The following is a 24,560-nucleotide window of genomic DNA, read 5'->3' as shown; positions in this document are numbered from 1 at the left end:
TGTCATTTTTTCAAACACATCCTGTAATATGGAAGTTAAAATCTGATTGATAAGTACTTTATCCCCCTCCAATTTATCTATCTGCAAGGTCCGACATTCCCCAGTAGAATATTTCCTCTTTTTGCTTTAGTCAATAACTTAAATTATATTAAATAACACCCCCCCCCCCCCATGCTTGCATCCCATGCTCTTATGAGCAGGGCCCTCTGTCCTCATGTGGTTTTCTTAGAATATATATATTCACTGTTTTTTTACCTGAATGTCAACACAGTCAACATGGACACAGTGCATCCTAGTGGATGGTAGGGCATGAAATACCTCCTGTCGGCACATGTCGGCTCAAAAAACAGTGAAAAACCCCCTGTCGACCTTTTCACTGTCGACCTAGACTGTCGAACTAATGACCTGTCGAACTAACGACCTGTCGAACTAATGACCTTTCGACCTAGAACCATGTTGACCTTATGTGGACCTTTTCCCATGTCGAACTAATGGTGTCGACCTAATGACTGTCGACCATCATGCTGTAGACCAAATGACCGCATCCCGCAGAAACACTTTATTGTATTAAAATCACTGAGTGGATGCTATGGAAGCTATCTAAACAGTGCCCGCAACAATGTCAAAGATGTCCGAATCACAGAAAACCTTTTATTTTATTTTTTTATGATGTTTGAACCATACACTGGCTTTTGGGTGATTCACTTGTAAACAGATAGAACTTTGCAAACTAGTGCAAATTATTTGGAGCTCTGCTCAGTTATTTTATGGGTCTGCAGCACTTCTCCATTTCTTGGTGTCACAGTACTTGAACAAAGGCAATGTCCCATTTACACAGATAGAAACAGTCCTCCTTTGCCCCTCCTTAGATAATACGCCATGTTAACTCAAAATCACCTTTTGCTTTTAACAACCCTAATGACACTTTGCAATAACCTCAAAATTGTGTTTATTAAAACAAAACAATGGACACTTACCTGCACTGCTTGGTCTTTCCAAGTAGAAACTATTCTCATTAAAGAAATGTTTTCTGGATCCGAAAAACTGAACCCATTTCGATCTGGATGGATATAATGAACAAATGTTATTTATATTTAATTTTGTCTATACAATTAGTTAGGAGTTACTAGTAATAATTATGATTTGATGATGACAGTAGTGGTTGTACAATAGGTATGAATGGGTTGATGATCCTATCATGATTGAGTGCTGAAGAAACAAGTAAGAGCATGGTTCAGAGGTAGATACTATTTACATCACTGCTGCATCTTTGGACATAGTAGAATGTGAAAATATGTTAATGCTGCAGGAGGCACCTGAAAAAAAGATGTCTCTGCATCTGAAGACGCAGTACTGGAAAACTATTGTGACCATTAGTTAGAGTTAGCTGAGTAAGACAAAGCTAACTCAGACTGAACACTGGAACTCTTCTGCCGGGGCAAGGAAAGCCGATTCGGAAGATACAATCTCTTGTCTTGGCATGCTACATTTTGTAAAATAGTCCCCGATGCCACCCCGTCTCACCGCCAAATAGCAGCAGAATGTGAATGATACTAGTTCTTGGGAGGAACTGCATGAAATCTGCACATGTGCAGATCTCTCAACATTGGATTTGTACGCAAACTATAAGGGTTGCATACAATTTTGGGTACTTGTTTCCTAGCACGGCGCCCATCTCGTTGATTGTATGCCTTAACTTTAAGGTACTTAAGGCATACAATCAATGCGATGGACCCAATTTTCTGTCAATCACCAGCTAATTTGCTGGTGAAAGAGAAAATCACGTTGATCGCGTCCATCGCGGCCCTTAATATAGTTGTAAAGTATGTTTAATGCCCCCATCATTATTAACGCCACCCCGCTATTGACGCCAACCCGAAGCGTGGCGAGCGCAGCGAGCCCGCAAGGGGCGGCTGTACGTGTCCTCCGACCTTTTCATACCCCTACTATCCACATCGGCGTGGAGTTTATTTTATAAAGTGTGGCGAGCGCAGCGAGGGGACGCGTATACCTGTGAAGTTATGCGCGTCTCCTCGCGGAGCTCGCCACGCTTCAGGCTCGGTGGCTCGCTGCCCTCGCTACACTTTATAAAATCAACTCCATGCCGACGTGGATAGTGGGGGTATAAAAAGGTCGGAGGACGCGTACCGCCACCCCTCGCGGGCTTGCTGCGCTCGCCACGCTTCGGGTTGGTGTCAATAGCGGGGTGGTGTTAACAATGGGGGGGGATTTCAAACATATGGGGGGGTTGGTATTAAATTGGGGGGTTTTGGGGCTTTTTACATTGAAATCAATGTAAAATCGGGTCTCAGGGACCATTTTACATTGATTCCAATGTAAAAATCTGGTCGATCGCATCGCATGCGATTTGGTTGGCATGCGATGCGATCGACGCGATTTTTCCGACCCGATGGATACAATCAAAATCGGGAGCGCCGTGCTAGGAAACAAGTACCCAATTTTGAACCAGGCCCCTAGTAAGGTATATAATACTGTAGCTACAGTAGGATGATAAAACAGAAATATAATAAATTGTTTACTGTCTTGCAGTTAAACTAATATTAAAGTGGAAATAGTGAAAATTGCAATATGTAACATTATTTATTGTTGTAAGTAACCATTAAACTTACCCTGCAAGTTATCTGTAAAAGCGGGAAATGAGGATCCAAAAGGTTCTGAGCTTTTCCATTTGCTGCGCGTAAACTCCATCTTCTCTTGACTGCATAGACACACATATATTGCATGTTCGTATGTTAATAAAATTGAAAGACATCTTACCAAGTGAATTACTTTTTTCCTGCTGTTTTTTAATATAAATCATTTTTTTTACATAAAGCATGAAATGAATATATATATTTATTCCTTCCCACATCCCCCTGTACGTAATAGAGTTCCCACATCCCCAATCACGTTATCAGTGGTCCTCACATGTAAAATGAAATCTAGCTCCAATACTAGGCATGTCCAGCAATAGCCCAAAATACTTAACCTCACTTTTTTATTTGCAAAATGGATACATCAAATAAAGTGGTTACGATACGAAAAATAAACTTTAATCAAAAAATAGGCTAAATAAACTGATGGTTTACAGGCCCATGTTGAATAATGGTAGTTGAGGATGCCCACGGGAAACTGATGTTAAATAGACTCCTACTGTATGTCTTAAGGCAGGCTTGTCCAAACTGTGGCCCTCCAGCTGTTGTGAAACTACAAGGCAAGGCAAATTTGTGACAAGGCATGATGGGACTTGTAGTTTCACAACAGCTGGAGGGCCATAATTTGGATATGCCTGTCTTAAGGCTTTTAAAATATTTTTATCTGATTTTACCACTTTAGTAAAAGGTTCTATGCACTCAGTTTAGCATGGGCATTTCATAATTATGTGAACACTGCATGTAATCTATCGTTTTATAAACATTGTAATTTGGTTTAGCACTGTATACTCTCACTATAATACTGTTCCTTCTACTTCTATGTTTAACTTTCTGTGACACACACAGTTTAACTAAACATCAAAATATCTAATACAACCAGAGCACTTGGAAAAAAATCCAAATACAGAATCTAAATTCTGTAAGCATATCATTTCATTTATGTGCGTTTACAGTTTATCTGGAATTTCCCAAAGGTAAATCTGATGTGTTCATTCAGTATCAAAGAAAAACCTACTAATACTAATTCACAGAATATTTCTGAAAATCAGTTAAGGAAATATGATAATAGTAAGTCAATAATGTTCACCTTAATCATTCTGCCTTAAGTTAAAATTATTTAGATGTTCATTCATTTGTTACACTAATTGTGTATTCTGTTTAATCCATTTCCCTTAGCCTTCTCTCTCTCTCCTGGAAATCTAGTTTCTCCATCATATTCTATGTCAACACTTATCATCTGAATATGATCAATAATTCATTATTTAATAGGTATCAAATGCTGAAATAAACAATTAAGGAGCTAAATGAGAATAATGAAATCAGGATGCACGGAAATATCATTAAAAGCCTGGCAATTTGTCTAAAAAGAAAAAAAAACAATCATTGCCTTGATCCATATTACTCAGCTTCATTATCTGAAAGAAATGGAAACTTAGTGGGCCAGATGTATCAAACTTCAAAAAGTGACACAGTAAGGAGTGATAAACAACCAGCCAATCAGCTCCTACCTGTCATTTTTCAAAACCAGTCTGTAACATGGCAGTTAAGAGCTGATTGGCTGGCTGTTTATTAGTCTCCATTTTATCACTTTTTGAAGCTTGATACATCTAGCTCAGTGGGTCTATATCCTGCGCACAGTGGAGGAAGCCATATTGTTGGCTGGACAAACAACTAAAAGGATGGTGCCTATAAAATAACTAGATAATTGTGACATCACTGAGACGCAGACGTTCCTCATGTCTCAGTGATGTTACTAGTTTCTAGTAACATAAATTGTTTAAGTGAGCTGGGTATCTTACTGCTGTCCATGCCTACAAAACAAATTTATTATAGATGGACAGCGCTCTGCCTGGGATGCACCAAGAAAAAACACTTGGGGGGGAGGGGATTAAATTCCTAGCATTGCACCGCCCGACATCACCAAGATGAACATAACAGCACATTATTGTTTACTATGGTAGGCCACTTTTGATTTTCCTGTGAACCTCTATGGAGTGCATAGCAAAGATTTTAGTTACAGAGTACTGTACGTTCTCCTGGAAGCACTGCCCAACAAGACAAGACAATACAACGAATACATGTTTAGATACATTTTAAACTTTTGTAAGCAATATTTTACCTGCCAGAATGATTATTCAGTTTTGATACTGAAGCCATGCTCATTGCATAATTGACACATAATACCTTCTTTAGAAAATGGAGAAGAGTGTCCAGGCCTAAAGTGGATGTGAAATAGTCCCCTGGTGGCTCTTTTTTAATACCTTGTTTTTGTGCCAGAAGAGAATATTTAGCTGACAGTTCAATCACTTTCTTTGACAAAAGATTATGGGAATATTCTCCAACCATGTCATGATTTATTTGATTCCAACCAGGTAGCATCAAACACACATGATCCATGTCTGATATCACCCCAAAGGTGACTGAATCTTGCAGCTTTCGGATGTCTAGGTGCCTAATGCAGAAATTGTCCAGCTCTTTATCTACACCCCAAGGTAAGAGGCAAGACAGTAGCAGCTTTGCAGCATCCGTAACCATGTTTACATCTACTTTTCCTGAAGTCTGACTTTTGTTTTTTTTAGTACTTTTGAATTTCTTGTGTCTTTTGATGCCACCACTTTCTTCTAGAGGTCGGCTAACATTTTCTTTTGTTGCTGATTCCGAGACTGGGCCCTCCATCTGATACAGAGAACCAGCAGTTTTATTTCTTTTAAGTGTCAGAGGTCTTTTCTCGGAAGACGTTTTAGATGTTTTTAGGGCATCATAGCTCTGGAAGGAGTTTGCAGACTTTAACCCATAGGCTCGAGAAGACTGCAAAAGTTCCAAAACTTTTTCCAGGTCAAACAGAAGCAAATGTAGATTGATGCTATACTTAGAATTCACTGGTAGAACAGTAAAGGGGTTGGAAGAGTAGCTGGAATCCACAACCTAGGACAAAAATAATTTTACATTGTCAACATAGGGAACTTTTATAAACAGTAAGTGCATTGAAAACATTGTGAATGTTGGAATAAATAAAGTGTAGAAAGAGCTATTGATGATGATAACAACTCATCACAGTTTATGCTAACAATAACTATTCTGTGAATCTGTTCCATGATTAACTATTTAAAAAAAAAAAGTATCTTAATAAACTCCATACAGTACAATGGGATTATTATTGTTTGTTAATATTTATGGTGCCCATACATCTGCTATGGGTTGCCCTTTTTTCCCAATTCTGCAAGCACCGGTTAATTTGTGAAAATCTGTGTCAGGGATTTTTAACATGCTGAATTTCCACAGTTACAGATGGATCACTAAACGGTGTATCGGATTAGTGTTGGGGAATTGGAGCAGTTATAAATGCCTTGCATTAATTATACAATTTCTACATTTTCCAAAGGAGTTTGCAGTTGTGGGACAACACTCTTTTTGAACAAATCCAGACAGCACAGCCTATGCTGTATTCCTATCACTTGGATGCTTGAGATTAATGGTGCTTATACATCTGCAACTTCTACAGTATCGACAATATCCGAAGACCCCAGATCATATAGGGATCTGGGGTGTCTATAACTCTTCCCTGACTTGGTTATCTCCAAATGTAGACTCTTGACCCCTGTCACCTTTGCTCTTCAATTTCAAGACACCCCAATTAGCCAGGGATTTCCTATGAAATTGATTATCAACCATGGTGGCTCATCACTATCTCCACTATGGAAGCTGTGGCTAAACTCCTCTATATTAGGGACATAATTGTCAAGTTGGCAGTTTTTAGACATTACATTGTGGGAATGTGTTGGACCTAACATATAATTCTGAACCTGGCATTGTCTCTGTCCGCAGGTTACCATTGGGATACATGAGTGGCTTTGATGTGTTTATGTTCTATCTTCTATTGGCTATTTTCTGTCAGAAATTGGTTTACCCTCCTTGACTGCAAACCACCTACTGCAACTGATTTAAACACCCCTTGGATGTCCAAGGTGGTAGAGGTGGCAATTAAGTCCCTTCCATATTATAAGACTTCTGGACCCGATGGTTTATTAATGATTCTTATATGACTTTTCAGGGTTACTTGGTTTCTATGGTAATATCCACTGAGCCCGAAGTGTGGGTGAGTGCACGCACAAGACGAGCCCGAAGCATGGCGAACACAGCCAGCCACCGTGAGGGGATTTGGATTACTTAATGTGTATTCCGTGTCCCCTCGCGGGGCTCGCTGCGCCTGCCACACTTTGGGCTCCTTTTATGCTTTCGCTTGCCGCGCTTTGGACTCAGTGGCTCGCTGTGCCCGCCACACTTTTGTAATATCAACCCCTAACCCTGACCATCTCCCTGAAGCGGAAACGGGCAGGTTTGTCGTACCCTGCCGCATGAATTACTGAGACGCACAAGCGTTTGAGACGATTGTGCATCTCAGGCCGGTGGGGCGCCTCGCCGCTAACTCCCCCATGCTCACCTCTCAGCCAGCATCCTCCAGCGCAGGGGATCTGGCAGTTACCGGCGCTGTGTGTGAGGCACTTACTAGGCTTGCCAGGGACACAGGGGAAAGAGCGGCATCTCTCGGAGACAGTACAGTGACTATGCTGCCTGACAGGGACACTACGCTGACTATGCAGGGCTGCCGCTGGGACACTACGCTAACTACACTAGGCTGCCATTGAGCTACACTGACAGTTAGGTGGCGCCGTGAAACTACACAAGTACCAAAAATTTTGCTTGGCAATTTTCACACCCATTTTGACAAATTCACTAGGCACTCAAAGGGTTAATAAAGTGTTACAGTATGTTACCTCCCTCTCCTTCTCTAGCTCTGCTGCACATCTATCCTGTATTATTTATTTTATTTATTTATTTAATACCAGTTATTTATATAGCGCATACATATTACACAGCTCTTTACAGAGAAAATTTGAACATTCACATCAATCCCTGCCCCAGTGGAGCTTACAATCTATATTCCCTACCACTTGTACACCCACACACACATTCAATTTAGGGCTAATTTTGTTTTCGAGCCAATTAGCCTACCAGTATATTTTTGGATTGTGGGAGGAAACCGGAGTACCCGGAGTAAACCCATGCACTCACGGGGAGACTATACAAACTCTGCACAGTTAGAGCCATGTTGGGAATCGAACCCATGACCTGTGAGGCAGTATTGCTAACTATTACACCATCCGTACTGTATTGGTTAACACCATCAGAAATACATGCTCGGTCATATTTGTATAACAGTGCTAGCTGCCCTAGCTCAGTGCTGGATGGACACGGCCCTTTCCACCTCCTTTAATTAAGGTATTCCAAAAAGTTTACTATTATTTTATAATGGACACAGAATTTATACCATACTATTCTTCCGCTTTCTCCCCAATAAGGAAATGGATAGCTTGAAAATAATTTTTACTGATGGGGAAGATGCCCAATTTGTCTATAAAGCATGTCTCAAGTTCTTTTACTGCTCAGTTTAAATTAAGTTGATTTTTTTGCTGACCCCTTTCACGATGAGATCGTTCATTCTTTTGTTTGTACTGTTTATACTGTTTTAAAGGACTGTTCAATTAAACATTGTTGTGCATACCTTCCTTATACCTCCCACCTTTTCTTCTGTTTTCCGCTAATAATAGGTATTAATAAACATTACTGATGTTAAAAAACAAGCAAATCATGAACATCACAGAGTTGATGATGAACAAGGGAATGGGGAAGATGGAAGGATACCGATGCACTAGTCATAGGCACGAAAATTATTAATTATGATAACCTTCAATATGATTTTCCACAATATAAACAATAGTGAGCTAGATTGCCGCTACACAGTAACAGGGTGGAGGTGCTCCCCTGAGAGTGGATTAGAACAGTACAGAAATAGACAGGAACAGTACTCTCTGGTTTTGGGGGCACAACTTTTTCAGAAATTCTTTTAAAATTTAACTTTTAATTATATCTGTAATAAAGAATAAAATTGACTTACAACACATATACAATGACATACACATACATGAAACAAATATTAATAATAATAAAGTGATACCTTGGTATGATATCGTCACTTTTTATAAATATTGGGCGGTTTTAGAGCGACTGACAGATGAATTAACTTTTTAAGTTTTGCGAAAATATATACTTTTTGGTTAATGTATTACTCCAATGTTGTAAATATCCTCTTGTGACTTTCAATCTTTTGACTGTGTGTATTTTCAACAGTCAAGTTCGTTACAGACAGAGTATTGGTGCATGCACTGTGAAAAAGAGCACAGTGGGAGATAGCGGAATATCTCTCCCTGTGATCAGTGAGATTTTCCTCTAAATTTTAGTCTCTGACTGCATATATAATAAAGAGTCAGGTTTGCAAATGCAAGAATCAATAGATATTAGTGCATGCACTGTATGTTAGAGCACAATGGGAGATAGCGGTATATCTTCCCCTGTGCTTAGTAACGTTTCATAACAGATATTTCTGAACACTGTTCGATTGAAGTGTTTGTTGGGTGGCAGATATGGGTAATAGATTAACTATATTGAAAACCTGATAACGATACAAGAATATTGGTATATTCAAATTACTTTCTGGTTAATACCAGTGTACATGAAAAATATATATAACACTGCCGCTGGTATATCTGCGGTGCCTCTCAAAAAAGTGAGAAATGGCGGGAAAACAACCCCCACCGGTTTGACTGCTGCTTCACAGAGTTGTCATTGCCAAATCTGTAATCAGTATCAAGCTACTGTATGGCATGTTTGGCCATTGGCACTGAGAGAAAGAGAGTTTGTACTCATTTCCTGGACTTATCGGTGGGGCCTAGCTGCTATGGGGGATAGAGAGGGGCAGATGTGTAGCTGTCAGCACCCCCGTGCGCAGGGCACCAGAGCTTAATATTTTTTCTAATTTTATTAGGGGCTTGGCCATTGAGCCCTGTATTTAAACACAGACCCTTTGGGCCTTCTAGGCCTTCCTGGATTTGCCAGCACCCCCTCATCTGCTCCTGGGCCTTTGGCCGCTCTCAGCAGCCCTGGATTTGTCTGGTCCCACTAAAATAGGGGACCATATTAAAATACTTGAAGTAAATACTAACTCAACCCCTATAATTAATTATTACTAATTATCTAAACAGAAGAACATAGAGGAACAGTGACAATTTGAATTCAGTGGACCTGGCACTATGTGATTTGTGATTTTATCAACTACTTTGGGAACAATAAAACATTACATAAACTGTTGCGATTGTGCCTCAGAATGGGCAATATGTTGGTGGGGCATTGCAGGCTGCTTCGCACCTTTAAACAATATAGTTGAAATCCAAAGTTTCTCCTACGAAGCGCTGTACAACTAACAAAAAATATTATACAAATATTTTAATTGATAAAAAATTATTTTATTCCAAATAAACAAATCCCACCATGCATATAATATAACCAACTGAACAATTGAGGTTATTCTGGTTGATTCACAAGGCTGTGAATTTCGCAGCCTTGCGATTCAACCAGACGCCACCACACGGTGGCATATACATTAATTTGCAGCCTTGGGTGCGGGGGAGAAATCATTCGATGGTCAGCGACCATTGAATGACTTCTCCAGCGCTCGCACATCTGTGACACCTCTGTGGTGTCTCTGATCTGCGTGTGCCCTGTGCAGGAAGTGGGTGGGTAGCTGACATCCGCTGATGTCAGCTGCTCGGCCCTTGCACCACCGGCCTATTACCATGAGAACGCTCAGTGGTTCATGGGAACGCCCATGAAACGCTGGGCATTCCCATGGGTGAATCCCCCAGCCTGCCGCCCCATGCTCCGCCCTGTTCTGTGCGAGTGCCCGGTGAATAATCTTTTCGCCATGGTCACTCACACACACCGGCTGCACGTGCGGATAACTAACTATGCGTATGCATAGTCGCAAAAAATCGTGTGACAATCAGATTAGAAAGCATATACCTGAAAAGTGTCAATGTGAATTATCTTTATAAACACATTATATAATCTTTATTGCCCCTAGATAATATATCTAATATAATGGGTAGAATTCATAAAATATCTGCAGATTTTTAAACTGTCTAAATATTAGTGCATATGGTAGAAAACTGGATAGATTCATCCTTAAAATGTATAGTGGATTAGTAGTCTTAAAACAGCACCATACCGGGATATGATTTATTCACCCTCAGAGGTTAAAAATTGAGCATGGGCAATTACTCCTAATGATTCATATTCTGCTCTGGTAAAATGTGCAAATGTAACTAATGGAAGAAGACTCTTTACTCTCATTACTTGAAGAAATAAGTAAATAGGATGCAAATAGATCTTCAGCAGTAGTAAAGCAGACAGGGTAGGATGTATGCAGGTGTAAAATATGTGGACAAGCCGCTGAAACTGCATCAAGCAGTAGAGGAACTTGTGGGTAATGAGCCTTCACCTCAACCCAAGTTTACAATATGCAACATGGCAAATGGTGACAGGGAGAGGCAAGGGGACAGGAAGAGGCAGCAGCAGGCCCTTTGTAACAAGAAAAATAGTTGGTGACAGGAAGAGGGTGACAGGGGCAGCAGTAGGCCCCTCAGTCCTTAAGGGCCCCGTTGCACTGCATCTGCAGCACCAATGGTAATTACGCCTCTGGCACCAATTCCTAGAATGCAATTGATTCCAGGGCTTGTATGCAGTGGCAATTCATTGCCCTATAGAAGCCTATGGATTTCTTTCACATTTTCCCACTGAGAAGGATCCAATCGTGATGCGTTAATTACTAGACGCATGTGCAGTTGGGTCATAAACCTGGAAGTTCTATCACTGCAAAGGACGGCTCTTGCCACAAAAGCCATCTTTTGTGATGTTGTTCAAGCTTACGTCATTCATAAATTAAGGCTGAGACCCTCTCACTTCCAGGATTGGACCCAAGCCACTCATTTCCCTTTTTTGAGAATCTGGACATCCACTCACCATACCACCACCTTTGCTACTGGAACCCCTCCTTGAGATCCATCTCCAGGTAAGCCATCCACCTAAGCCACCTGTTGAGACATTCCCCATCAATAACACCAGTACAGGACCACCAACTGAGACAGAGTTCTCAGTTCTCTCCAGGTGGGCTCATACATCTCAGCCACCTGTTCAAGTCAAGTTCCCTCCCGGGCCAATTTGAGGACCACCCAACCATCTGTTGCTACAACCTCCATTGAGGACAACAGCACGGGGCCACTGACAGAGATAACTCCAGGTAGGAGTATCCATCCTAGCCACCTGTTATAGTCAAGCCCCCCCCCCGGGCAACTTTAAGGACCACCATCACCTTTGGACATCGTCAGGTGCATTACCACCACCGTCATTCCAAGGAGAATATCCCCTGAAACCATCTTGCCCCATCCCAGTATCCACGGCTGGCCCCAGATCCCCCCCCACAGAGATTGGACCCCCAACTTCCGCCACTTCAATTCCATCCATCTCTGATGGCCCTGTCTGGATTTTCCAGTACCACACATTCCAAACAGTGGAAATACAATTTATTGGCCACGGTAAAGTGCACTTACCATCAGGACTCAGATCCAAGTCCCAAATCTTGTTGGCTCCAACATCCTTCCTGACAGTGAGATTTTATACAATTTTATTACCTGAACTTTATTCATTATCAGTAAATGTACTAGGTTTTATAATAATAAATACATTTTAATTCTACATCCCATGGTGATTATTCCTCCTCCTGTGCTTCTCTTGTTGTTTATTCATAAATGAAGAGTGGCGGGATGTATCGCAAGCAAAATGTGATGCTTGTTGCATCCTACCCAATGTATGTTCACTAACAGTGGTGGCTTAAGAGCTGGGGCTGTCAAACATCACCGGTTGGGACTCACTGGCAGTTGATGTGGCTTCTATTTTTTTACATTTGAACTGTGTTTAAGCCCCACCTCAAGAGCTGCCAGTGATCCCAAGGCAGGGGCGGTTTAACAGAAGAGGTAACCCATGTGCAGGCTCCATGCAGGCCCCTCACAGTGAAGTAGAGGCTGACTTTGTGTCAGTGTCTACTTGCCATGCGCAAGACCCCTGAACGAAGAACCCACTCCTTGTTCCCAGGGACTCCTCTATTGTGCATGGGAAAATGTAAGTGAGTTCTGTCTGCACTGCTGGCCACCAGAGGGGTATATATACTTCTATGGATGCAGGATGTGGGTGTGGGCCCCGCTGCACCAGGCACTGCACCAGGGGCCCATGTGCACCGCATACCTTGCGCAGATTGTAGATACCCCAATGTCCCTACCAAGCCCATCCAGCACTTATGTTTGCCTAGACTTTAAACAGAGGTTCAGTAAGTGTGATTTTCGCAGCTGTACAATACTTTTTCCATTTGTCTGAGGCCTGGCAACAGTCAAATAAAAAACACTATAATGTTGAAGGAAAAGCTTCCAATCTGTAACAGCATGAATCAAACTTAATACACTCTACAATGCCATGCTTTTACAGCAACTGGGTACTGACTATAATACATATCCTTTAACATGCCAGCCGCATTTCATATTTTCAACACCAGCAGTTTTAACCATAGGAGTTTTATTTGGCTATCTCAACTCACAGTAGTGGTGACTTACAGATGCCTGCGTGAACACAAGTGGCTTGCCATTGCCAGCAGACTTGACAGCCTTCCTGGATGTGACCAGTTCCCCCTGCAGCTATCACGCACAAGTCACAGAACTCCCCCCATTGTGATTTCCTTCTTTATAGACTTGAAACATAACAGTTCTAAAATAAATTTCTTTCAAGATTATTATTGAATGCACAGAGAGCAATCCTTCAGAAAGACAAATATCCTCCTTATTTCTTTCTTTAAAACTGACAACATTTTACTCAACCCTGCTGACATATATCAGCAGTAAACTTTTTCTTTCAAGAGCGCCTGGGAGAATATAAGTCCTTATGACCAAGACAGCGCTGTATGCTGTTGCGTTATAGGTTTTTGTCAAATTACAGTACTGTATATAATGGTGGTGGTAGAATGTAGTAGTGGCTACAGTTATGGTGGTGCATACAATTTAATGATGAAGTGGTTAGACAATCTTCATTTCTGGACTTTCTTTTCTGAATTGCACTTCTCTATAGAATTATACTAGCTGCACACTGTAATTATGTATACTCATTATTAGTCTTCTTCAATCATTATTTGTTGTCAGTTTTGTCCCCTTCTACAGAATTACAGAACCCTTATGGTGCCTTTTTTAAAAGATAATATAATAATAATAATAATAATAATAATAATAATAATAATAATAACTATTACAGTACAAGGTATGCTTTGAGACAGCATATGACTGCTTGGGGGATAAGTACTCAGTAATTTGTTGTTAGAGACAGGGGCATAACTAGACCTTTGCGGGCTCCATAGCAAAATTTCAATAGACACCAACATCAGTTGCACCACCAAAACCCACACCAGCCACAAGCTATGTGCAGACCGTCTGTCCGAGCATGACCCTAATGTTAGTAAGCCTAGCATCTCTGCGAGCTTCTACCTCCAGCAACACACATGCATCACTCCAACAACATGCCTACACTGTGCCACATTGGGTGCATTGAAATTAAATAAACAAGTGATAGTGCTCTGAGCACCAGTCACCGAGATATATCCCAATATGCCCACATCAAAAATGTCTGACAGCACAAAACCAAGGGTTCTCCAGGAGACTCCATGACCTACCAGGGACAAAACAGTAACATGACAATTTCTGCTGCTCCACCACCCATGAACATTTCAGCCGAGCTGGCTATGAATCAGCACAGTGTGGAGGAGCCACTCAGGCCACCAATGAGAGACCAGCAAGAGCTCCTGGAGATGACAAATGAGAAATAATTGGGTGCATGGGGTGCACTGGAACCTTGAAGTGGCCCTTGCCCCATTGCTGCAGCTACTATAGTTACAGTATTATAGTGGTTGTGGATCTTAGGTCTATAAAGTAAAGCCACCAAAGATTTATATACAGTATTTGAAATACAGTGATTTGGGGGATATTGTTGCCCCTGTGCACATCACTTGGAATTTCAGCATTACATCAGAAGGGGCTCTGCACCCTACACCTCCTACTTGGATATTATTTAGAGTAGGAACAGGAAGTATGGCATACCTCCCTACATGACCCATTCCAGGAGGGACACCATGCTCTGTTCCTGGACTTCCGTTCCATGGTAATGAATGCCATCACCTGTGGTGAAACACCTTTCTTATCAATTACCTAACTCCCCACAGGTGATGGCAATCATACATTACCAGGGAAGTCCATGAACAGAACATTGTGTCCCTCCTGGTCATGTTTGGAAGTATGAGTATGGTCTATACTTAATTGTGCACATTCAGAAGTTATATACAGAAATAAACCTATCATCAACACATATCTGACAACCACAGTATCTGGGTATGCAGACCAATATCGACCTTATACACTTGCACTTATGCAATATTGTATTATACTGTTTTAGTGTAGAACACAAATTAGATTACAATCACAATGTTGCATAAGTAAAATTACAGTAAAACCCTTCTAAAATCAAAACATAAGTAAATGTGTAAAGTAAAAATTGTAGACTATACCCACATTGATTAGAAAAAAGTAATCTTGATGCCCTGAATTAATACATAACTCTCCCCCGCCTGCATGTCAGAGCACACAGTTTGTTCAACAGATGTCTGCCAATAAGGAAAAATAACTTGGCTTCTTAAAATTCACTTAGTGGATAGCAGAGCGATGATTGGCAGCACAAATAGAACACAAACGTGAAAGCCTTCAATCTGCAGCTGATGCACACAAGGAACACAGGGATCTGAGTTTACAATAGAGAAAACATTACCAAGCTAATGGCATACGCAATCATTTGACCACCATGCATCTCTGGTAGCAGCAGGGCTTCCATTTTCGGCTAAGTGTTAGAGTACCTTTTCGCTTTCTCTGACCACTGCAGGGGTAAAACAACCCAGTGTGCAAAACCCACTGACTGGTAATAAATTACTATATTGGATACTTTTTGTTTTCTTTCAGCAAAGACTTTACTGAGAATACCTGCTATCATTACCAATTAAAGTGGGGTTTGCTTAGCAGACAGGCAATTCTTCTGCTTCACTTGACTTGGCACGAATTACTGGGTTAGGATTTTCTACCGACCCTTGTCTGTGGCCAGACGCTATGTAGACGAGTCTTTCCTAAAGGCACTAAAAGAGTTGCTAAAAACATTGCGATTGTGCATGATGTCCAAATTAGAATTGGTAAATATAAGCAAGTGTGCTAATATGGGCAAAACATACAGAATGCGTTATTACATATAAGTGCTTACCATTAACATATTGTGACTGATGAGGTGCCTGCTGGGAGTGGTAATATAACAGTGCAGAGTGCTTTCAGGAAATTAATGCCAACTTGTTGCAAAGGGTCTTTTGTTCTACTGCAAATAATAATGTGGTAACAAGCTCTGATCACCTAAACATGGGCATATAATGATGTAAATGCACCCTTAATCTTTCTACTACTGTCACATTTCTACTTTGGAGGTTATTCTGGTTCACACACAGTGCTGCGAAGTTCGCAGTGCTGCGTGTCTTTTTACGACCGGCTGCCACTCGCACATGCCGCTGCTCTCCTTCGCAGGGCAAATTCGCCCGCACAGCTGTGAATGGATGTTTTGCATAAACATCCATCCGCAGCCTACGGGGCCAAACCCATGTCATTCAATGGTCGCCGACCATCGAATGATGTGGAAGGTACACGCAAAACTAAGACACTCTCAGGTTTCTTAGCTTTGCTTGTGTCCTGGAGGGGAACATGGCGGGCAGCTGACATCTTGTGATGTCAGCTGCCCGCACCTTGCACCCGCTTCACTGGCTCATTACCATGGGAATGGCCAGCATTTTCATGGGAACACCCAGGAAATGCTTGGCAATCCCATGGGCACAACTACCCGCCGCCTACCCAAGGCTCATCTGTGTGAGAATCTTTTACTGGTGTACTGTGTGTGACTCTATGCTATGCAGGGCAGCATGAACAGTGTAAACATTACTGCTTCACAGCACTGAGGTAATGGGTTCGATTCCCACCATGACCCTAACTGTTCGGAGTTTGTATATTCTCCCAATGCTTGTGTGGGTTTCCTCTGGGTACTCCAGTTTCCTCCCACAATCAAAAAATATACTGGTAGGAGAATTGGTTCCCCGAAAAATTAACCCTAGAATGTCTGTTTGTGCGTGTACATGTGGTAGGGAATATAGATTGTACGCTCCACTGGGTCAGGGACTGATGTGAATGTTCTTTAAATGGTAAACTACCGTTTGGTGCATCTTTAGACACAACAATCAATTGCACCATCAAAATTTGCACCTCCCTATGCGAGGTGCAGAATCTCCACCAGGGTATCGCCACCATTGTAAGCGATTAAGCATCTAAATTCACATCCAGTTCAGCAACTTGCTCATGAGTGGCTATGGGCCAGATCTTCTAAGCTTCAAAAGTGATAAAATGGAGAGTGATAAACAGCCAGCCAATCAGCTCCTACCTGCCATGTCACAGACTGTGTTTGAAAAATGTCAGGCAGGAGCTGATTGGCTGGCTGTTTATCACTCTCTATTTTATCACTTTTGAAGCTTAGAGAATCTGGCCGTATGTGTCCACTCATGAAAAAGTGCACATTTTTGGGTACTTGTGTATTATAGCAGCGCCCCCGATGTACATCGCGCAATGTTTTTATCGCATCGCAACGAGATTTTGGCCCCCTATGCGATGAAACATTGTATAAGCACTCTAAAGGGTGCTTTTAAGCACCAAAATGGGTGCTTACAATGTTAAATGCACCCCCACGCCACCCCCCCCCCACTATAAACGTGAACCCGAAGTGTGGCGAGCACAGCGAGCCCGCGAGGGGCGGCGGTACGCGTCCTCCGACCTTTTCATACCCCCACTATCCACGTCGGCGTGGAGTTGAGAATAGAAAATGTGGCAAGCGCAGCGAGCCACCTAGCCCGAAGCGTGGCGAGCGCAGCGAGCCCTGCGAGGGGACGCAGATACCTGTGAAGCCCGTGAGGGGACGCAGATACCTGTGAAGGTATCCGCGTCCCCTTGCGGGGTTCGCTGCGCTCGCCACGCTTCAGGCTCGGTGGCTCGCTGCGCTCGCCACACTTTCTATTCTCAACTCCACGCCGACGTGGATAGTGGGGGGATTCAGTACTGAATCCTGGCGGTCGGGATCCCGGCGTTCAGAATCCCGACGCTGGAATCCCGACAGCCGAAATGACGACAAGGGGGGGACGTGGATCGCCACGCAGCGGGCCCGGTGCCTCGCTACGCTCAGCACACTAATTTATTCTCCCTCCAGGGGTGTCGTGGATACCCACGGAGGGAGAATGTGTCAGGATTTCGGCGGTCGGGATTCCGGCGTCGGGATTCTGAACGCCGGGATCCCGACCGCCGGGATTTTAACTGCATCCCTAGTGGGAGTATGAAAAGGTCGGAGGACACGTACCACCGCCCCTCGCGGGCTCGCTGCGCTCGCCACGCTTCGGGTTCACGTTTATAGTGGGGGGTGGCGTGGGGGTGCATTTAACATTGTAAGCACCCATTAGGGTGCTTATACAATTTTTAATCGCATCGCATTGTATGGCATTGTATGCCATGCACAATGTCATACAATTTTAAAATTGTATGACATTGTACAATATCGCGCGATATTGCGTTGCATTGCATACCATCGCATACCTTATGGTATGCGATGCGATGGGTGCCGCTATAATACACAAGTACCCATTTTAGTCACGAAAATGTTCAAATAATGTACATAAGTGATTTTTTAAACATTTATTTAGTAAAAAAAAGTGGCGTGGGGTCCCCCTTCCTGAGTATAACCAGCCCCGGGCTCATAAAAACAGGGGACAAAAAAACTTGGGATCCCCCGTATTTTGAAACCAGCACTGGGCTCCAACAGCCAGCAATGTCATGCCACAGCTGGGGAACACATCTTATAAAAGGTCCCATGGCCATTCCATGACCACCATGACTGGCCAGCCATGGATGGTGTCAGTGTGGGAGTCAGAAACCCCCCATTATAGGGGGTCCCCCATCAAGGGCTGAAGCCGGGACTGTCCCTGGTGTCCCAGGGACTGATGTGTTGTTATTTCCCCATTCTTTTTACTGGTGAACTATGAGACCCAGCGGGCATATTAATGCCCCACATGCTGGGTCTTGCAGTTCACATGTATTAAACAATTTTTTTCCAATTTTCCACACATCAGCCCAGCATCTACCGCCCTGGGTCACTGGGGACAGCCTGGGCTTTAGCCCTGGATGGGGGTTCTGACTCATCCACTGACCCTGTTCAGGGTTGACCAGCCACGGTGGTCATGGTACGGCCGGGGGACTTTGAATAAAATGTGTCTCCTGGTTGTGGCATGACATCGCTGACAGTTGGAGCCCGTTGCTGATTCAAAAATATGGGGAACCCCCAGTTTTTTTGGCCCCCATATTTTTGGAACCAGGGCCAGTCCAAAAGCCTGATGCTGGTTTCTTAAATCCAGGGGACCCCTACACATTTTAGGCCGGGGGACCTTGTATAAAATGTGTCCCCTGGCTGTGGCATGACATCGTTAGCTGTTGGAGCCCAGTGCTGGTTTAAAAATATGGGGAACCCCCAGCTTTTTTTGTCTACCGTACTTTTTGGAACCAGAGCCGGTCTGGTGCTGTTTTTTTTAAATCCAGGGGACTCCTACACATTTTCCCTGTATTTTTGAAGCCAGGACCAGTTTATTGAGCCTGGGGCTGGTTATGCTCACTTTAACACAATTTTTGGACAGAACATGCACAGATCTCACTGATCTGTGCATGATTCTGTCAAACTCACCAGCTTGAATTTGTTTTTCCGATTTTTGGTCACGTTTACCAGAAATCGCACCCTAATACATTTGTGAGTTGTATATTTTATGCGAATTTCGCAGGAAAAAGTACGATTTTTACTGCAGTTTGCATCCTATTACATGTGCGTTTGCCCCATTTTTTAAATTGGCAATCAATTATATGGCAAAACCACCATGGTTTTTCGTAAATGATCGCCACTTGAAAAAATAGAAAAACTCCCCCAAAATATTTCACATTCTGATTCTTACACCCTATTACATTTGGTCCCAAGTGTCTTACTGGTTGCAAAAGAACCGTGCAAAATTCCTAAATCATGACCTATTTGTGAGATTTTTCTCCACCCATACACAAAATACCAAATAATACAGTTTATTTCAATACATGATTGGAAATGTAAGACATAGAAAAAGTATGATTTATAGTGCTTTGATAACAAAAAAAGCACTGCTGTATCTAAATAGAGAACTAGCTAAATATTGTTATTATTATTATGCTTTAGTTTGTGTTCCCACAAGACAGTATAAGTGGGCAGTCCCAGGCGGCCTCGATAACGCAATTCGTGCTTAATCGTGTCATTGTAGCCACAACCCCACTTTACAGTGCCTGGTTTTTGGCACTGTATAGAGGCAGTTGGAGCCACTTATGCATTAATAGAGCCACTCCCCCAACTAACCCACCTTTCCACATAGTCATGCCCCTTAACTCCTTCCTGCACTGCCTTCTTCCGGAGGAGGTGGCAGCATACTAGGCAAATATGAGGTAACCGTTTCCTTCATATTGAATTAACCATTAATAGTAAGGGCAAGAGAGAAGTACAGTATGTCACTTTACCGTCAATGAGATACAAAAGAGATAATCGCATACCAAAACAAAAGGAAATGCAAGGTATTTAACACAGCACTTCATTAGCTAGCATATCATTTTGTCTATGTCCGTGGTCTAATAAATGGATTAATATGCTAAGCAAATATTCACCCAACTAACAATGACTCATTTCATTAGATAAAGCAATTCATTAACCTTGCATCTCTCATAGATTTCCATGGCCTCAATACTGATAATTTTCCCAAGCCCTGACCTGTGTCCCTGGTTTCTGCTATTGCCTTATCTGTATAACATCAGACAGAAGCTACCTAGGAGTACTGACTGGAGTTGAGACCTATAGGCATCATGCAGTGAAGACCAACCATTCGTACCGGTACCCCTACATCCTGCAGTGAAGACCAACCATTCTTACCGGTACCTCTACACACAGAGCCTACAGTAAGTGCTCCTTACTGTAGGCTCTGTGCCTATAATATTTGACTTTGGATGGATTTTGGCTCTTCCTCAACCTCAGCTGTTCTAGCTGACATTCTCACCTCTGCACAGTATGCACCATGGTGAAACAGCAAATGAAATACAATGAGAAACAAAACACGCCTGATTACACAGACTACCTCATTGTAAGCTGGACACAGGTGCACAATGAGTAAGAGCACATTACGTGGTGCTAAACAAGATGCTGGTGTGCAATACAGTATGTAATGCTGATATTTATTAATGTGTAAAGATTTTATATATCTGAGTGGCAGTAAAAAGAGAAGAGAGGATATTACATGTATGCCTACCACTGCTTGTTAATTTTCTACCTCATAAAATGTTAACTTCCAATACAGAATACTATAAACACTTTACCTAGTGATACTGTGCAAATAAGCATATATAGTAAATAACTCCATATATACAAAGATTGCCCTAGAGATACCAGGACACATAGACGCCAAATCAGACCTGTTCATTTGCGTATTGACTTACTTTTCAGAGCGAAGGCTGAAGAAATCATTCAATGGTGACGAACAAAATATTTCTCCTCCTTTCGGCTGCATGTGAGGAGATGTCTTCGCGTACACATCCTCTTTCATGCTAGTGATGGGATTTCGGGGAGCCAGGAGGGGGGCAGCATTCAGGCAGGTGACGTTTACCTGTTCGCTAGACTGCGAACATACGCCAAACTAGTTTCAGGGAGATTATAGTTGGTAGCAAAAATTTTCACAGCACCCCATAGAGGGGACATGTCATGCTCCACCCAAAGGGCGTGTCTTATTCCATATATGGAGAAATTGTGAAGGTGGAACCTAGAAGTGTGGGTGTGGACTAGTACATCTGAGAGGAATCTTTTTAAATGACTTACAGTATATCCAAATATACAGTAGATGAGCCTCAATGTAGTTAGTAAGAGCTACTATAATTACTAAAGAAAAGTCATTGATACGTGTCAGGGATCGTTCATCTTTTGTGTTTTAAACGTGGTTCCATATAAATGGCCACAAGACATGCATGTAGCCATAGGGATCATTGTGTTTCATCACAAATGCTGGGAAATGGAGCTGATGATGCAATGTAAATGTATCCATCTCTCATTCCATTTTTTTCCCCAAAAAATGTAACAGCTATATAATGAGGGCTAGGTGAAATGAGGGAGATTGCTAGACTAATCAGGGAGAGCAGGAGATTGCTGCTGTTTCAGGGAGTCTCCTGCAGAATGCAGGAGGGGAGGTAACTATGGTGTAACAGTTTAATGTGGGTTAGGTGAAATGAGGGAGATTGCTAGACTAATCAGGGAGAGAAGGAGATTGCTGCTGTTTCAGGGAGTCTCCTGCAGAATGCAGGAGGGTAGGCAACTATGACATACGCTGCCTAGCGAACAAATCTGAATCAGGCCCATAATAGTCCGCATTCATACATAGGCATTTATACATTATATTTCCAATACCTTTCTAATGTGCCATCCCCTTACATCTGGGGTAGCCAACCCTAGTCCTCAAGAGCTACCAACAGTGCATGTTTTGCAAGTCTCCTCACAGAATCACAAGTGAGCTAATTAGCTCCATCTGTGTATCTTTTAAAATGTGTCAGTGATTAATGAGTGCAGCTGTGCAGCAGCTAGGTTGTCTGGAAAATGTGCACTGTTGGTAGCTCTCGAGGGCTAGGGTTGGCTACCACTGCCTTACATAGTTTTCTATTGCTTTAATCCAATATATTTGTCATTTGTAAAGTGTGTGGAAGAACACATAGCTTGATAAGTGCACCTGCGGAGAACTGCTTCCAGGAATAATAAATAGCAGCTCTCTAGTTCCAGGTGAGCATTCTCAGCACAGGGGGAATCTCTCCAGTCTCCCAGCACTTGTCTCAGCTGCACAATGCAAATGTTTGTCTTCCCTCATGAGCCTCTTTTGGGCAGCACAGCTTTATCAGCTCTCTGTGTATGACAGACCTCTTTATCAGTCTGGCAGATAGGAAGAAGCCATCATACATCATGCTCCATACAGAGCACAGGAACCTACATTAATGAATGCCTGTCACTGGCATAAACCTACAAAATGAATACAGTCACACATATAAGAGAGGAAATATATAACACAATCCAGTGACCCTTTTGATGGTGCTTGGAAGCATTAGAGACAATAAAAAGGATAAAAGTAAATACAAATGATTTCTGTACAGTGCGGCGCAATATTCAGCACACCAAACAAACTCCAGGTATATACCGTAAGAAATTATATTACACAATGGGGCCAATTCAGAAAGTTCATTCGGGTCCATATTTGTCACTGTGTCCAATGCAGGGGGATTTGTGCATGTGCATACATGTAAATGCGCATGGGCAAACCCAGGGAGCGAGCAGCTCTGGCTATTTTCGCACTCCCCAAGCTGTTCACTCCAGAAGGGGCAGATTGGGGGTGGGCAGGGGGCAACAAGCAGGGGGATGCCCAGTGTTTTATGGGCATCCCCATAAAAACACTGGACGTTCCCCTGCACATGCAGGCGTGGCGCTGCCTGCTCGGGGTGGGTGGTTGACATCACATGACATCATCGCCCGCCCCCTTTTTGATTTAGACTGAATTTTATTACCGGAGGGGAGAGAAATCATTCAACGGTGTGCGACCAATCAAATGATTTATCTCCCATTTGGCCGCATGCAAGGGGATGTGTTAGCTAGCGACGCACATGCTAGCATCGGGATTCGGGCTTGTAACGTTGTGTAGGGTTGACAGGTAAGAAAGGTCAACACATTCAAAGAGTTTACATATAAATGGTCATCACATAGATGTTTACATGTTTTTTAGCCTAGATCTGTAACCATTCCCCTAGTCAGAGTCGGCCCTAGCCTAAATGATGCCCTAGGCAAAATTTTGGCTGTTGCCCCCTAGCACCGCCACTAGTTTCGCCTCTGACCCTGCTCCCCTTTCCCAGCACCATCAACCCTCATCATAAGTCATCATTTTTGTGCTCCTACCGGCACTATTTTAAATAGAAACAGTGCACACATTCGGTGCGCAGCCCAAACAGGGGTGTGTTCTTGCTGGGAAGGGGCATGGCCACACAATAATACCCCCAATTCAAATTATGCCACAAAGTAGTGCAACTTTATTCACAATATATCATGCGATAGTGCCTCTTATTTACGTTACATCACACAGTAGTACCACTTTACTTTATGTACATTACTTCTCAAATTATTCCCTTACAAAAAAATCCTGAGAAAATATGGTATTTTAAGCACCTCCATGGCCACACTGCAACCCAGCACAAATCAGTGTGTGGTGTGCAGAGGAGTAGAGCTGCAGCTGCTTCTGTCACAAAAGGAGTGGGGGCCCGGGGCCCCCACTGGGCCCTTCCATCAGACTTTGGCCTGAGTAATTTGTACCCCCTACCCCTTTCTCTGGGTACCCCTGATAATACCACACAGTAATGCCCCTTACACATGACACACATTATTAATGTCCTTATAACCATAATGCCCCTTACACATTATGCCAACCTTTATTAATGCCCTTTATACACATAATGACACACATAATGCCCCTTACACATATGTTGCACATTATTAATGCCCTTATACACATGACACACATAATGCCTGTTACACATATGTCGCACATTATTAATGCATTTATACATGACACACATAATGCCCCTTACACATATGCCGAACACTATTGCACAACCAACCCACCCACAGACAGCACTCGCACAGCCACTAACACTGTGACCTCTGCCTCTGCTTGGATACAGATGT

The 24,560-nt window shown here is 42.6% G+C and overlaps 1 protein-coding gene across 4 annotated transcripts in view; it reads right to left on the bottom strand.

The window, feature by feature from the left end:
• WDR72 (WD repeat domain 72) overlaps nucleotides 1-24,560 on the bottom strand; it is a 311,593-nt gene that overhangs the window by 101,093 nt on the left and 185,940 nt on the right. For all 4 annotated transcript variants that reach the window (XM_083183882.1, XM_083183885.1, XM_083183884.1 and 1 more), the window contains 3 exons: nucleotides 4,774-5,579; nucleotides 2,631-2,719; nucleotides 978-1,060 (listed from right to left, as the gene is read on the bottom strand). In XM_083183882.1, coding sequence (XP_083040008.1) covers nucleotides 978-1,060; nucleotides 2,631-2,719; nucleotides 4,774-5,579 — 978 coding nt within the window. The remainder of the gene's footprint in view (nucleotides 1-977; nucleotides 1,061-2,630; nucleotides 2,720-4,773; nucleotides 5,580-24,560) is intronic.

This window comes from Crinia signifera, chromosome 4, assembly GCF_055691185.1.
Source record: "Crinia signifera chromosome 4, ASM5569118v1, whole genome shotgun sequence".
In the NCBI taxonomy this organism is placed as follows: Eukaryota; Metazoa; Chordata; class Amphibia; order Anura; family Myobatrachidae; genus Crinia; species Crinia signifera.
This window is presented reverse-complemented; position numbering and strand designations above follow the sequence as displayed.